This window comes from Diceros bicornis, chromosome 26, assembly GCF_020826845.1.
Source record: "Diceros bicornis minor isolate mBicDic1 chromosome 26, mDicBic1.mat.cur, whole genome shotgun sequence".
Classification (NCBI taxonomy): Eukaryota; Metazoa; Chordata; class Mammalia; order Perissodactyla; family Rhinocerotidae; genus Diceros; species Diceros bicornis.
In genome coordinates, this window is record NC_080765.1 from 11,665,158 (window position 1) to 11,680,589 (window position 15,432).

Below are 15,432 nucleotides of genomic sequence, written 5' to 3' on the forward strand. Positions count from 1 at the left end.
ATACAAGAGTCTGAAACCTTGAGCATCTGGGTGACTCACTCCAAGGCTGGTTAACAGCAGGGCCAGGCCAAGCCCCCAGCTCCTGGATTCTCCTCCGTGCAGAAGGAGGGCATGGAGAGATTCAAAGGAGCCCAGGGAATATGGCGGGAACCTGGTTCTGTGCCCACCATTGGGGCGTCCCCTTCTGCCCTCCAGGACCCAAATGAATTGTAGAAGGGAGCAGGCCTCTTAGGGATGCTGAGGCAGAGGGTGTAGAGAGCACGATGTTGCAGGAGATGAAGTCATCCTGCACGTGCCCACCAGCTGCGCAGTCTGTGGGCTGGCCTGCCGGCGGGGGCTCCCGGCCAAGGCCTTCAGTAGCTGGGCCACTCCAGGTGCCAGTGTGCTCACATGGGCTGTGCTCACGTGGGCTGTGCCCACAGTTCCCCCGGGATGCAGAAGAAAGGATTGTAAGAGGGCCTGGTGGTGGGCCTGCTCTGGACCAGCACCCAGCAGGTTTCATGCCTGGTTGGGGGAGAGTGAGTGGTGTTTATTCACTTATTTACCTACAGTGACATCCCAAACAGCCAAAGGACTCGCGCCACCTGCTGGGTATCTCCTCTCTGTACAGGGGAGTTGACTGACCCTGGCCCCGGGGCAGAGCTGGGGCCTGAGCAGAGGTCTGCAGAGTCGGGGTAGAGGCGGCTGGATGGGGTTGGAAGCCATGCTCTGCCCTCCCTCTGTCCCCCAGTTCGTCAGCAGGTCCGAGAACAAGTACAAGCGGATGAACAGCAATGAGCGAGTGCGCATCGTCTCGGGGAGCCCGCTGGGGAGCCTGGCCCGGTCCTCGCTAGACACCACCAAGCTCTTGACCGAGAAGCAGGAAGGTATGGTGCTGACTGCCTGGCCCCTCCGTGCCTCCTGCAGGCCCGGTGGCCTCAGGGGTCTGAATGGGCCACGTGGGTCCCCTCGAGGGGCACTAGGATGCCTGCTCCCTCAAAATGGGGGCTACCATCTGGGGAGCAGCTGCCTGGCCTTGGCTCGGAGGACCACTCAGCCTCCTGGGGCGGTATCCCGCCAAGCTCCCGCCTAACACTGGCTCTAGTTGGTTTGAGCCCAGATGCCCGTGTTAATTGGAGCTGTTTACTGTAAAGTGGTCATTTATTGATTTCTCTCCCCACTGCGTGCCTCTTGCTATTCATCAAGCCAGCGAGGGGCCGCCCGGTGCACAGTCCCTGGTGGAAGGCTCTGCTCATGGTGCCCAGCCCTCCCGCCCCTCCTCCCAGGGCCAGGCTGTCCCCAGCACTGATGCTCAGAGGAGGGCCTGGGGCTTCAGAGCCGGGGCAGCCAGGCCAGGGGGCGGAGAAAAGGGACAAGCCATTGGTCTCGCACTCCTCGCGTCTGCCTTGCCCTCTGCCCGGCCCGCTCTTGCTCAAGCTCTCCTCGCCAGGCTCCTTCTCTTGGTGCTGGACTCGGTCTGTGCCCCTCCTCAGAGGAGCCATCCCTGGCCGTCCTGCTCCAGGCCCCTTCTTCAGAGCCCAGCACCATCTGAAGTGATCAGTCTGTGTGTGTCTGTTACACGCTTCTGTCTGCCTCCCGCCACCCTCGCCCCTCCTGGCACACGAGTGCTGAGAGGCAGGGCCGTCTGCCTGGCTCAGCGCTGTCGCCGCAGCTCCCAGAACAAGGCTTGGCACACGGGTCACTTCATAAATATTCCTGGATGGCCAAAGGGTGTCCTGGGGCCCGTGGGTTTGCAGTCAGCCGACAGGCTTTCAAGGCTCCATCAGGCCAAGAGGGCGCCCAGGGTCTCTGTGACTCCCACCACCGCCAGGCGGGCAGGGGTCTCACGGCCAGTCCTTTCCTGTCCCCTCCCAGAGCTGGACCCCGAGAGCGACCTCAGCAAGAACCTCAGCCTGATCCCCTACAGCCTGGTGCGCGCCTTCTACTGCGAGCGCCGCCGGCCCGTCCTCTTCACGCCCACCATGCTGGCCAAGGCACTTGTCCAGAAGCTGCTCAACTCGGGGGGCGCGATGGAGTTCACCATGTGCAAGCCAGGTGAGTGCCTCACGCCGCCCTGGGAGCCCGTCCACTCCTCTCCTCTTCCGTCGTGTCTTGTCGCATAAAGGGGCTGGGGAGGCACTTGGTGTGTGCGGGGAGGGAGAGCCTGCAGTCCGTGTTCCCATGGCCTCCCTCTGTGAGTTCACGGGACCCCAGGAGCAGCGAGAGCATTCTCTTCCCCATTTTACACTGAGGTGACAGGGCAAAGGTCACAGGGTCAGCAGGAGACTCAACTTGGGGTCCCCACTCTGGGCCCTTACACAGGAGGTGAGCTGCCCTCTAGCTCTGGGCCTCCACGTCCTCATGTGTGGCTGGTGGACAATGATAGTACCCCTCACAGACAGAGCACGGAGCCCTAATCCTGGCTGTGTGCTAGAATCATCCTCAGCATTGTCCGTATTTAAATCTGTGGGTGTCCAGGCCCACCCCAGACCAATTAAATGTCCAGGGTATATTTTTAGTTATGGCAAAGTAAATAAAACATAAAATTTACCATTTTAACCATTTGTAAGTATGCAATTCAGTGGTATTAAATACATTCACATTGTTGTGCAACCATCACCACCGTCCATCTCCAGAACTTTTTCATCTTCCCAAACTGAAATTCTGCCCCCATTAAACACTAACTCCCATCCTCCTACCCCGGCCCCAGCACCCACCCTTCGGCTCTCTGTCTCTATGAACTTGACGACTCTTAGGTCCTCATGCAAGTGGAATCATACAGGGTTTGTCCTGCTGTGACTGGCTTGTTGCACTTAGCATAATGTCTTCAAGGTCCATCTATGTGGTAGCAGGCGTCAGAATCTCCTTTTTAAGTCTGAACAATGTTCCATTGTATGGATGGACCACATTTTCTTTATCCATTCATCCGCCAATGGACACTTGGGTTGTTAACACCCTTTGGCAGTTGTGAATAGTGCCCTGTGAACATGGGCGTACGAGTATCTGTTTGAGTCTCTGCTTTTTGTGATTTGGGGTCTACACCCAAGACTGGAACTACTGGATCATGTGGTCATTCTATGTTTATGTTTTTGATTTTTAAACTGCCACACTCTTTTCCACAACAGCTGCACCATTTTACATCCCTACCAACAGTGCACAAGGGTTCCAGTGTGTCCCCATCCTCAACAACACTTGTTATTTTCTGTCTTGTTTTTTTTAATAATGGCCATCCTAATGGGTGTGAAGTAGGGATGTCAAGGTTGAGGTACAATTTACACACAACAACATGTCCCCTTTGTAAGTGTGTGCTTGAATGTGTCTGGACGAGTGTGTACGCCCTTGTGACCACAGCCCCAAGCAGGATACACAACACTGTGTCTCCCCAAAAAGTTCCCTTGGGCCCCTTTATGGTTGTGTCCCTCCCTCCGCCTCCTGCCCCATGCGCTGTTGATCTGCTCCCTGTCACATGTTAGTTTGCATTTTCTAGAATTTTCTATAAATGGAACCATGCAGTATGGGATTGTTGGTATCCGGCTCCTCTCACCCAACATAATGTTTCTGAGATTCATCGTCTTGTTGCTCCTTCTGCTGCTGAGAAGCATTCCATCGTGCAGACGTGTCCATCGGGAGTAGTTTGTGCAAAGCTCCCTGGTGGTTCTCACGTGGGGCCCGGGCGGAGAACCAGCATTCAGAACCGTCCCTGGCCCAGACAAGGCTTCCATGAGCCTTAAGTCTTGCCATTGCTGCTGACCTTTCTCAGTAAGCCCCACAGTAAGGGTCCAAGCAGGAGCAGAACCACCTCCTCTGATTCCTGGGTCCACAGCCTTAAATGTTGGCACCGAAGAACCCAAGGTCTTGGGGATGCCGGCTCTGTGGGAGGTGAGAGGCTGCACACCCAGCGTCCTCCTTCCCGGAGGCTAGGCCCCTCCAGCCCCGGTCCAGGAGGGCCCCGGCAGACGGTGTGGTTGGTTGGAAGGAAGGATTGTGTTCTTTGAGGCGAGTGGCCTTCAGTTCAAGTTCTCCCCTGCCCCCTCCCCCTGCTGCTTGATGTGAGGCAAGTTATCAACCTCTCTGTTTCCTGGCCTGCAAAACCAGATAATGGCAGCCATTCCTCGTATTGGTCAAGGGCTCGTGGATGGGCAGAGGCCGTCCTGGGGCCACACCCAGCATGGGTTCTGGGTTCCTGTCCCCGTAGGTGGAGCAGGCAGGGCACAGACTTGGGGCCCATGCCTCTCTGAGCCCCAGCTGCTGCAGCCACCGGAGTGCCCATCTCCTTTCTCAGCAAGGCCCGCCCAACTCCAGGGCTCTCCAGGTCCCAGCTGTTGGGTGCAGGAACCTTTTGGGGGTGTGCACCCCCCGGACCACACACGCCTTCCCGGGAGGCTCCGGGAGAGGGACTTCATTTCTGCCTGAGGCCCCAAGCATTTTCGTTTTGGCCAATAGGAGGCTTGGTAAAAAACCTGACTTGAAAACCCCACTTAGCCCCTTGAACTCTGCAAATGTGTCCCATCTTCTCCTTGGTGCATTCATGGCCAGGTGGCCACAGGTGCTGTCAGGGCAGGAGTTCAAGCCTTCCTCCCTCCCCCAAAATCCCCCGGAGCTCCTCGCCTGCTGGCTTGCCCCAGATCCCTTCCAGCTCACTTCCACTGCACACTGTAAGTGTGCGTGCTGTAAGTGTGCATGCTGAACTGGGGGTTGGTGTGGGCTCCCCCCAGCCAGCCTGGGCCTTAGCAGGGAATTCCAGGCTTGGCCTTACTCCACCCTTCGCCTTCACAAGTGGAGAACATGAGAGGTTAAAGACGTGTTTGGGGTCACCCAGCAAGTAAGTGAGCCTCCAACATGCTCCTTCTCCTCCAGGAAGCCCACCTGCCCCACTTTCCCCCCGTACCTCCTCAGTGCTCCCACAATGAGTAGCCATTTACTGCACCTACTAAATTGTTTTACATCTGTATCCCACATTCTTCTCCCCAGCTAGGTCGTAGGTCCTCAAGTACAACAGCTATGGTTTTATTATATTTTTATTCTTAATGCCTGACCCTTAATAAGTTTTCAATAAATGTTGAATTATTAAATTAATGGATGGGTGGATAGATGAGTGGATGGATGGATAATGGATAGATGGATGGATGATGGATGGAAGGAAGGATAGATGATGGCTAGATGGATGGAGGGATGACGACGGGTGGATGGATGGATAGATAGATGGATGATGGATAGATGGATGATGGGTGGAAAGATGCGTGGAACAGGAAGTCCTTCGTGATAGGTGCCTGGTGACCAGTATTGCACCCCAGTGCCTGAGCTACTTTGTAATGAGACTTATTACTGAGAAGCCAAACTGCGAGTGTTTATTATGCACCTATTCCGTGGGCTGCCGTGGGGAGTGGGGAGAAATATGATCTTGACCCTGCCCTCAAGAAGCCTCATAGTCTAGTGAAGGAGACAGGGTTCATTTAAACATGGCCAGAAGGGGATCGGACATGGAATTCGGTCTAGCCCAGAAGGGGGAGGCAGAGCCTGGATGGGACAATCAACCCAAGACCACCTCGTCCCGCCCTCAGGACTGGCCTTTCTCTCCGCGCAGATGTTGTCACGAGAGATGAGTTCCTCCGGAAGCAGAAGACGGAGACCATCATCTACTCCCGAGAGAAGAACCCCAACACTTTTGAATGCATTGTTCCCGCCAACATCGAAGCTGTGGCGGCCAAGGTGAGGCGGGGCTGGGGGCCGGATGGGGGTGAGACCCGCCCAATTATCTTTGTGAGGCCACCTCAGCCGTGGACAGGGGTGAGATGCAGAGTTGCTCTCACCCTCCCTCCCCACAGGCCAACTTTCTCCTTTTCCCTGTCTCCTTCACCTGCCCATCTCTCTCCACGCCCTTGTTCTCCGGGCTCTGATGTGCATTTATATTTTGAAACCACCTTCTATTTCTGATGGCTTCCTGGTGCAGGTGTTCCAGTTCGCATTGTTTTTGGGGGGGGGGGGTGTCTGCCTGTGATAACAAAGGCCAGAGACAGAGAGCGTGTCACGGCCAGAGACAGGGAGAGCAGGTGGGTGACAGGTATTATGTTCTCCAAATGAGGGAAAATGGAGCGTCAGAGGGTTATTGGCAGCGATGCAGGAGAGGTGTCTGCATGCAGTTTAGGGGTGACCCTTATTGGCCCTGAGCACTGAGTTCCTTCTTGTTCTAGGGCCTAATGAAAGCCCGGCTGCAGCCCACGGCAGCCAAGTGCTGCCCCAGGTCTGGGGGTCGGCTCCACGGTGGGCAGTGACCTTGGGGGTAGCAGGAGCAGGTGCCCAGCCGGGAACTCTGCATGTGCCGTCCAGCTGACAGTCACTTCTGCGCCCTCCCCACCTTGCCACTCACACAGATAAAAGCACTGGCAGAGCCATCCGCCAGCCTTGAGCCGTTGGTTTAAAGCCTGGGTTGGAGCAGTTTAGGGAATTCTGACGGCTGGAGTGGATAGAAAATGAGCGGACCGGGTTGAAATCGAGATACTCTTAGCGAAAAGTTTAGCCATCTAATGGATCCATGCAGTTAGAAGTCCCGCTGGTGGCCACGCTGGTGGGGAGGGGGGCAGTGACCAGAAGGAGCATGGGGGGGTCTGGAGCTGGTCATCTCTACCTCTGGGCCTGGGTGCTGCTTCCACAGGTACATCCAGTTTGTGAAAATTCACCGAGCTGCACGCTTGGGAACACGTGCGCTTGTCTATACCCGTGTTCTATCTTGCTGCAAAGGTTTTTTTTTTGAAGTGACGCCTTCAGCACAACAGAGATTGTCCTTCTTCAGAAATGAAGAGCTCGCGGGCCCCAGGGAATCATGTTTGAGAATGCTTGCAGATGCACCCAGGGCCCACAGCCCGCCCCACCTTTCAGGGGCTCTCCACCCCGTGCCAAGTACCAAGGATGCCTTCCTTCCTGGGCCGAGCAGGGGGCAGGTGCCCTCCGTGCTGATTCTGACTTTTATTAAAACTCACACCGCCTGACTCACCTCGGGCTGGGTACCCCGTCTCTGCCAATGCCCGTGGCTCTGCACAGCGCAGGGGAACCAGGTGTCCAGGCGGGTGGGGCCCTCGTCTCGTGGGGAGCAAGTGTCACCTTGGGTTGGTCCCCACTTCAGCCCGTGGCACGCAGGGCTCTCGCCCCCACCACGTCTGTCCTCTGAGCCTGACCCTGCATCGCGGGGCCGCCCCAGGCGCCCGTCAGGCTGGAGGAGCTGGTGGGGGGCGGTGTGCGCTGCTGACCGCCGGCCGCTTTGCTTGCAGAACAAGCATTGTCTGCTGGAGGCCGGCATCAGCTGCACCAGGGACTTGATCAAGTCCAGCATCTACCCCATCGTGCTCCTCATCCGGGTGTCAGAGAAGAACATCAAGAGGTTCAGGTAAGGCTCTGAGACCCCCGGGCCCTAAGGTGCCCCCTTCTCTCCCTCGCACCCCACCAGGCCTCGGGTTCCCACCAACAACAGCTGGCTGTGTCTGTGTCCCCACCGCTCGTCCCTTTAGTGAGTCTTTGTTGTGGGCCAGACTGCAGTCCAGGGCGGACACAGCCCCTGACCCCCAGCAACAGAGACAGGGACACACACACGTAGAACGTGTCGGGGGACAAGTGTGGGAGGGATGGCTGGGCACCGCGGACCCAGGTGGGCAGGAAGCTGACGTTGGAGGAGACCCGCCACAGTGAGGGTGGGCAGGGCAGGTGCTGGAGGTGACGGAGGAGATGTGCTCTGGGCACAGGGCACAGCTGGCGCCCAGACCCCGAGGCAGGCACAGCCTGGAGGAGGCTGGCATGGGCAGGGTGATAAGAGCTGACCTTGCAGCCAAGGGGGGTCCAGACCACTCCGGGCCTGTCAGCCGTGGGAAGGATGTGACATTTTATTCTGAATGAGACAGGAGCCACTGAAGTTTGTGAGCAGAGGAGTGGCATTACGTCTAATGTGGGATGAAAAAGTCTTGCTCTGGCTGCTGTGTGGACACAGGCGTTATGACCACATGGGCCAGAGCTGGACCCTAGATCCTGTCTGGGGGCGGTGAGGAGAGATCCGATTCTGGGTCCTGTTCGAGGTCAAGCCTGTGCAGTTTGTTGAAGGGTTAGCTCTGGGGTCCAGTAGAAAGAGAGGAATCAGGACGATGCTGAGGTTTGGGCCCTGTCCGTCACGCAGCCGTATCTCTGATCCCCACCTCTCCTCGCACACGACTGCAACCGGGACTGAGAGGTGAAGCCACTCTGTTCTCTCACCAACTACTTCCTGAGCACCTACTGAGTGCCGGGCACCAGGGGACCCATGAATGAGCAAACAAGACAGAAATCCCTGCCCCGGCACCTCACGTGCATTCTGACGGCTGCTGGCCAAAAACCAGAAATGTGCAGGTGCTGGTGAGAGTGCGGAGAAATCGGAACCCTGTGCCCTGTAGGTGGAAATGTAAAACGGTGCAGCCGCAGTGGGAGACAGTATGGAGGTTCCTCACAATATTAAAAATAGAACTACCATATGATCCAGCAATTCCGCTCCTGGGCGTATACCCAAAAGAATTGAAAGCAGGGTCTCAAAGAGATATCCGCACACCCATGTTCACAGCAGCACTATTCACAATAGTCAAAAGATGGAAGCAAACAAAGTGTCCATCAGTGGATGAATGAATAAACAAAATGTGGTCCATCCATACAATGGAATATCATTCAGCCTTAAAAAGGAAGGAGATTCGGACACCTGCTACAGCATGGATGAGCCTTGAGGACGCTGGGATAAGTGAGATAAACCAGTCACAAAAAGACAAATACTGTAGGATTCCACTTATATGAAGTCCCTAGGGTCATCAAATTTATAGAGACAGAAAGTAAAAGGGTGGCCAGGGGCCCGAGGAGGGAGAAGAGTTAGTGTTTAATGGGTGTGGAGTGTCAGTTTGGGAAGGTGAAAAGTTCTGGAGGTGGTTGCACAACTGTGTGAATAAACTTAACGTTACTGAACTGTATACTTAAAAATTGTCGAGGGGCCGGCCTGGTGGCATAGTGGTTAAGTGCACACGCTCCGCTTCAGTGGCCCAGGGTTCGTAGGTTTGGTTCCTGGGCACGGATCTACGCACCGCTTATCAGGCCACGCTGTGACGGAGTCCCAAATAAAGTAGAGGAAGATCAGCACAATGTTAGCCCGGGGCCAGTCTTCCTAAGCAAAAAGAGGAGAATTGGCAGCAGATGTTAGCTCAGGGTTAATCTTGCTCACACACACACACACAAAATTGTCGAGATGGTAAGTTTTATTTTGTATGTACTTTACCACAACTTAAAATTTTTTTCAATCCTCACCTCTTGGGATTTCCGTAAGGAACAGAACAGAAGGGCGCAGCTCCTAGCATGCCAGAAGCGGTAGATGTGATGGAGAAACACAGCAGGGAAGGGAGCAGTCAGTGGGGTGGTCAGGGGGCCCGAGGAGAAGTGGGGAGGCCTCCAGCTCGGGGTGGCTGGACAGGTACAGCGCCACTTCCCAAGGCTCTCCTGGGGGCAGACAGTGGTCCCACGCCACAGGGTCCAGCCCTGCAGCCTCTCCCACAGCCCCTGCGTGTCTCCCTCGCCCTCTGCCTGCAGGAAGATGCTGCCCCGGCCCGAGACAGAGGAGGAGTTCCTGCGCCTGTGCCGGCAGAAGGAGAAGGAGCTGGAAGCGCTGCCGTGCCTGTACGCCACGGTGGAGGCCGACATGTGGGGCAGTGTGGAGGAGCTGCTCCGCGTCATCAAGGACAAGATCGCAGAGGAGCAGCGCAAGACCGTCTGGGTGGACGAGGACCAGCTGTGAGGCGTGGGCAGCCCGGAGTCTGAGCGGGCTTGGGAGGGGTGTCCAGACCCCACCGGGCAGTGCCGTGGGGGCGAGGGGCATTCTGCTGCCCACAGAGCCGCGCCGGCTTGGGGGCTCCATCTGCCCAGAGTGGAGCACCCCCAGGGAGCCGCGGGGGGCAGGTGCAGCCGTGGGGACAGACACTCGTGAGGGAGCAGGGGTATTTATTCCACCCAGGGCTGAGCTGGCTGAGTCATCCAGCCCTGCTGGCATTAGTGGGGAGGCGGGCCCCCACGAAGGACACGAAGCCAGGCCCAAGGCCAGAGGCCCCTCCAGCCAGAGCAGCAGTTGAATGTAACGCATGGGACAGGTGTGCACCTGTAGGGCAGGGACCCCGAAAGCCAGGGCGCCCGCCAGCCCTCGGGACACACAAGCCACACGTTCCTAGGCAGGACAGGGGAAGTGCACCATGCTATTATCTTTCTTGCATTAAAATTTCTCCATTTCCTTGTTTTCAACCTCTTTTTTTTTATTTATTTAATGATTTGCAGAGGTTCTCAGCTCTCGCCACCTTCCTGACCTGCAAACCACTCCCCGCAGGCTTAGTTCAGGGGCCAGGTCACGTAGGGGGGGCGGGGAGGAGGTGACCGTACATCCTGGTTTCCCAGGACAGGCCTGATTTACACCTGGGCTTGGGCATGGTTACTAACAGCACCGCTTTGACTGAGATGCGTCCTGACTTGGACGATAAATTATATCGTCACCCTGGGAGGGGCCTGTCCTTTCATAGACTTCTTGGGAGGTCCCGCTGTCTGTGCCCTGCATCCCCCGACTCCAGCCCTGAGGCCAGGCCCCCCTTACTCAGCTCTCCCCACACATTGTTCTCTGTCTCTCTGTGCGTGTCGTGTTCCCACACGCAGCCCACTTCATCCCACAGTTCAGGGGGGAGCGTGTGGGGTAAGACCCCACTGCCCAGGAGCTAGGGGCCTGCAGGAAAGCTGTGCTTCCCTCCACAGAGGATAGCAAAGGCCCTTTGGGTTCTACATTGTTCTTCTCCTTGACCTCTTGATACAGACTTCTCAAGTATGGACCCAACAGGGCACAGCCAAATGAGGCCAGCTCTCGCCGGGCACTGTGCTGAGTATTCAGCAGTTGGCAGGAGGCAGGCTGGGGTCAAACCTGGGTCTGTGTGTTCGTGGGATTTGTGGGAGCAAATACTAGTTAACAATCCCATATCCACACTCCCTTCCTTGCTAATGGAATCTTGATTTTATCTTGGGAAACTATGTGCACATAAAAGACCATAGTTTCCAACCTCCCTTGAAGCTAGGGTAATCAAGGAAATGTAAGGCAAAGTTTGGGGGAGAAACAAAGCAGACAAACAGAACTTCCTCCATTTCCTGCCTGGAATACAGATGTGATGGCTGGACCTCTAGCAGTCCTCTTGGATCTTGAGGATGGACAGCCTGCACAGAGGATGGTGGAACTTAAAGACAGAAGGAGCAACAGTCACTGATGACACTTTCGAGCCCAGGACTGCTGCCTGGGCTTCTTGGATGAGACGAAAATAAATTTTTTTCTTGTGTTAAATGGCTGTTATTTCGGTTCTCAGTTACTTGCAGCCAAGAGCGATTCCTAACAGATATAGGAACAATCCTTTCCTTTGTAGTTTCAGATACCAGGACGTGAGTTGATCCTCTGCCAGGTGTTTGCCACCTATTCAAGATGTGAATTATGAATAAAAGAACTCTTAATAAATATCTCATCCTAAGAACCAACATTGTGCATCCTATTGCATTTTCTAGCATTTCAACCCTTAGAAATCAAATTAGCACTGCAGAGCCCCAGGAGGTGCAAGTGGGTGGCTGGGGGTCTCAGGAGGGAGCCTGGTCCTCTCCCCGCTCCACAATGCTCCATCTCTACCACCGAGATCTGAGTTTGCCAGGGAGTGTGACACATTTTAAAACAGAAAGCGTTCCTCCAAGAGCCAGTGAGCGATGCTTCCTTCTCCAAAACAGCCCCCGGAAACAAGCTGGATGTGCTGGTCTGGAGCGGCCGTGATTCCGGAGGTCCAGCAGCGGTTACTGAGGGCCAGATAAACTGCCACATGGGGAGATGTGAGAGCTGGAAGGTCTTTTGCTTCCCTCCTGTTAGACCTTCAAGTTAAACAGTAAATTTTCCCCCCGCCAAGGCAATCGTGTTTCCACTTAGAAGCCGCACTTCCTAATAAAGTACTTGGAGCCAAGGGGACAGACGTGACTGGAAAAGAGTCCTGGAGTAGAAGGTCTGCTGATGTGTGTGTATTTATTTATTTAACTTCAGAATTCTCAGGCCTGGCAGAATAACCAAACTCGTGGCTTGCCTATGATCGGGGGGTGGGGGTGGACAAGGAGGGGTGAAGGGAGGCCACGCGTGGGGAAAGATCTGAAAAGAACTTGTGATGGGGTTTTTCTCCCCCCCCACCCCCACCACCAAGTAGTTTCAGCCAGGCTCCAGCGCGCAGGCTGTGGGTGTCTATATGTTAATAAGATGGGGTAGAAGCAGAGAAGGTCGGGAACGAGCTCCTGTGTGCCGGGTGGCTCCCCGATGGACCAGTGAAGTCAGCGGGAGGCTGGGGTTTGGCCCCCAAGGAATCTGTCCGCGTGAGGATTTCCAAGGAGACCCCTGACATCATCTACTCCAGCTCCGAGCTTCTATTTGTCAGCTGCCAACCGCCCAGCAATGGGCAGCCCCATGGCTGCCTGGAAGGAAAAATGGGGCCTGAGTAGGGCTGGGCGGTGGGGGCTCAGAGCTCAGAGCTCTCTGCAAAGCCGGCTGCAGCTGGAATTATCACACCAGGGGCTGCAAGCGGAGCTTTTCCTTGGAGCCAGCCCAGGGCTCAGGGAGGCTGCCCTGAGAAGCACAGTGGGGCTTGCTGCCCGCACAGCGAGCCCGGGCCCCGGGCTCTGGAAAGAAGCCTGTGCCAGGCTGATAACACCAACGATGAATGCCTGGTCTGCCTCCAAAGACACCAGCCATGCAGTTCAGAACCCTGGAAATTGTGTTCCATGTGTAGACCTACACTTTTCTGGGGAGAAAGTCCAGACTTTCAGATTCCCGAGGGGTCCCATAATCCCCAAAAGATGCAAGGCCACTCTCTTGGGCTTAGCAAATATTAAAAACTTCTTTTTTTTTTTTTTTTTGGCTGAGGAAGATTAGCCCTGCACTAACATCTATTGCCAATCTCCCTCTTTTTTTCGCTTGAGGAAGATTAGCCCTGAGCTAACATTTGTGCCAGTCCTCCTCTATTTCATATGTGGGTCGCCACCACAGCATGGCTGACGAGTGGTGTAGGTCCATGTCCGGGATCCAAACCTGCAAACCCAGGCCACCAAAGTGGAGCATGCTGAACTTAACCACTATGCCACGGGGCTGGACCCATTAACAACTATTTTTTGAGCTCCTACTCTGTGCCAAGAACTTTGTAAATGTTCTTTTACTGATCCCAAAACTCTCCCCCATTTTATACAGGACAAATCGAGGCTCAGAGAGGTTAAGTCACTTGACCAAGGTCACACAGCTGGTAAGCTGGAACCCCACTGGCTGATTGGCCAACTGCAGGCTCTTGGCTGGATCTTCCGGTTCAGAAGTGCCGTTTGGGACCCTGGGGGCACCTGCCGTGCCTCTCCTTTGCTCTTCCAGTGACAGGGGAAGTGGTTGGTGTCCAGGGCAGTGGCTGGTTTGGGGCCTGGTGGCTGGGTGATCAGATCAAATGGAACGGATCTCCTCTCTTAGACCGAGGCAGCCTGCTCAGGCCCCAGCAGCGCCACCTGGGGGGCCCTGGGTTTCTACGTAACCAGGCCACAGTTAGGGTTGGGGGTGGCATGCATGAGGGGGCCGTCTTTGAGCCCTGGCATCACGCCATCGTGCTGCCCCCCACAAAGCCGCCGCATCTGCTGGCCCCCTGCTCCCAAGTGTGTCCATCTGGGCAGGCATCCCTCTCCCAGCCCTGCTTTGCTCCGTCTCCTGGGTTTCTCTTTGGCGGTCCTGCCCAGGTCAACTGGGACGCTATGGCTGCTTGATCGGGAGACCCGGCTCCCAGCGCTTGCTGCAGCCCCTTTATCACCCCAAATGTTCTGCACGGGTTCCAACAACTTCCGGAAAACCTTGCCCCTGTGCTCTGAGGGCCTGGGACCAGAGAAATCTCCAGAAGGGGAGGGGACTGCTCCAGCTGAGGCTGAACCTCGGCTTTTAGTTTCAATTTCAAACCCCAGGAACCCAAACCGAAAGAACAGGAAGTGCTCCCCGCCCCCGCCCGCCCACCCAGGCCAGTTTGCCGCCCGCGGGCCCAGATGCTCCCTCTGAGGTCACGGGGCTGCAGCTCTCTGGGGAGAAGGAGGAGAGAACAACTCCGACCTCGTGGGGCTGTCGGCAGATTGAGTGAAGCTGCGAGTGCAGAACACCTGCCCGGCCGTCCCCAGGTGGCCATGGGACACAGGGCGTCCAGCCCGTCACCTCTCGGGCCGGCTGCACAGGACTGGGCACCTCAGAGGGGCAGGGGCTTTGTTTTTAGTCTGGAATTTAGTATCCATTTTTAACTGATGAAATTTTCACGGAGTTCAAAAGCCACCCCTTATCAAAGGCCACCCATTTAAAACTGTCACCTCTGCCCCGTCCCCGTCCCCAACCCCCAGCTCACACAGGAAACCACTGTTATTAGTGTCCCCTGTGCCCTTCCGGAGTCTTCGTGCCCAGACAAGCGTGTATACTCCCTGCCCCCTTCGTTGCCCTATGGAGAACACATTATTCACACTGGTCTGTACCTTTTTTTTGTTTTACCTCAGGCGTGTATCTTGGGGCTCTTTCCTTATTCGTTTTTACAGCTGTCTAGTCTTCCCCTGTCTGGCTGTCCCATCGTCTCCTCGGGCAGCCCTGTGTTGATGAGTGTCGAGATTTTTCCAGGGAATGGCTGTGCCTCTGCATCCTTTTACCCGGGGTCTCTGCGGGACACGCTGCCCTAGGAGGGCTCTCGCCTGTGTCAGCCCTTGCATGGCCCGCAGGGCCCCCATCAGGGCACCACGGGCCCGACACTCTGGTCTGGGCTTTTTCATTGGGCCCGTCTGACCCATCGGGGCCGTTGGCATGTGGGACAGCAGACTCGCCGTCACCCTCTGGCCTCAGTCACACTGCGAGGTTCTAAGACCCTGACGTCTGGCGCTGCTCTTTGCTGCAGAGTGGTGTGTGTGCGTGGTTTGTGACCTGTGGCTCCCCACCGAGGCTCAGGGGGAAGTTTAATGCTGGGACCCCACTCCACCTCCACAAGACACAGACTGGTCCCTCCTCCCATCCTCTGAGGGACACTCCCACCCTCTATTCCACACAGGCCTAAAGCCAAATTCACCCCCTCACCCCACAAACCCGCCCCTCCCACCCACCCCTGACTCGGTCGCTGGGCCAAAAACCTGGGTGACACTGGCATTCTCCGTCTCTGTCTCTGTCTATCTCTCTTTCTGTCTCTGCCTTTCTTTCTGTCTCTCTCTCCATCACTCTCTCTCTCTGTCTCTGTCTCTCTCACACATACACACACATCCCCACATCCTCAGTCCCTTCATCCTGTTGATTAAACTCCTAACTCCCTCCTGAGTCCGTTCACCTCTCCGTGTCCCACAGCCGCCACACTGGTCCAGGCTGACCTTGTCTCTCACTGGACA

At 56.0% G+C, this 15,432-nt stretch overlaps 1 protein-coding gene across 5 annotated transcripts in view; it reads left to right on the forward strand.

Moving 5' to 3' along the window:
- CARD11 (caspase recruitment domain family member 11) overlaps window positions 1-10,254 on the forward strand; it is a 112,727-nt gene extending 102,473 nt beyond the window's left edge. For all 5 annotated transcript variants that reach the window (XM_058569388.1, XM_058569385.1, XM_058569390.1 and 2 more), the window contains 5 exons: window positions 731-866; window positions 1,855-2,034; window positions 5,564-5,688; window positions 7,245-7,360; window positions 9,559-10,254. In XM_058569388.1, the coding sequence (XP_058425371.1) occupies window positions 731-866; window positions 1,855-2,034; window positions 5,564-5,688; window positions 7,245-7,360; window positions 9,559-9,763 (762 nt within the window). In that variant the 3' untranslated portion in view covers window positions 9,764-10,254. The remainder of the gene's footprint in view (window positions 1-730; window positions 867-1,854; window positions 2,035-5,563; window positions 5,689-7,244; window positions 7,361-9,558) is intronic.
- The last annotated feature ends 5,178 nt before the right edge of the window (window positions 10,255-15,432 follow it).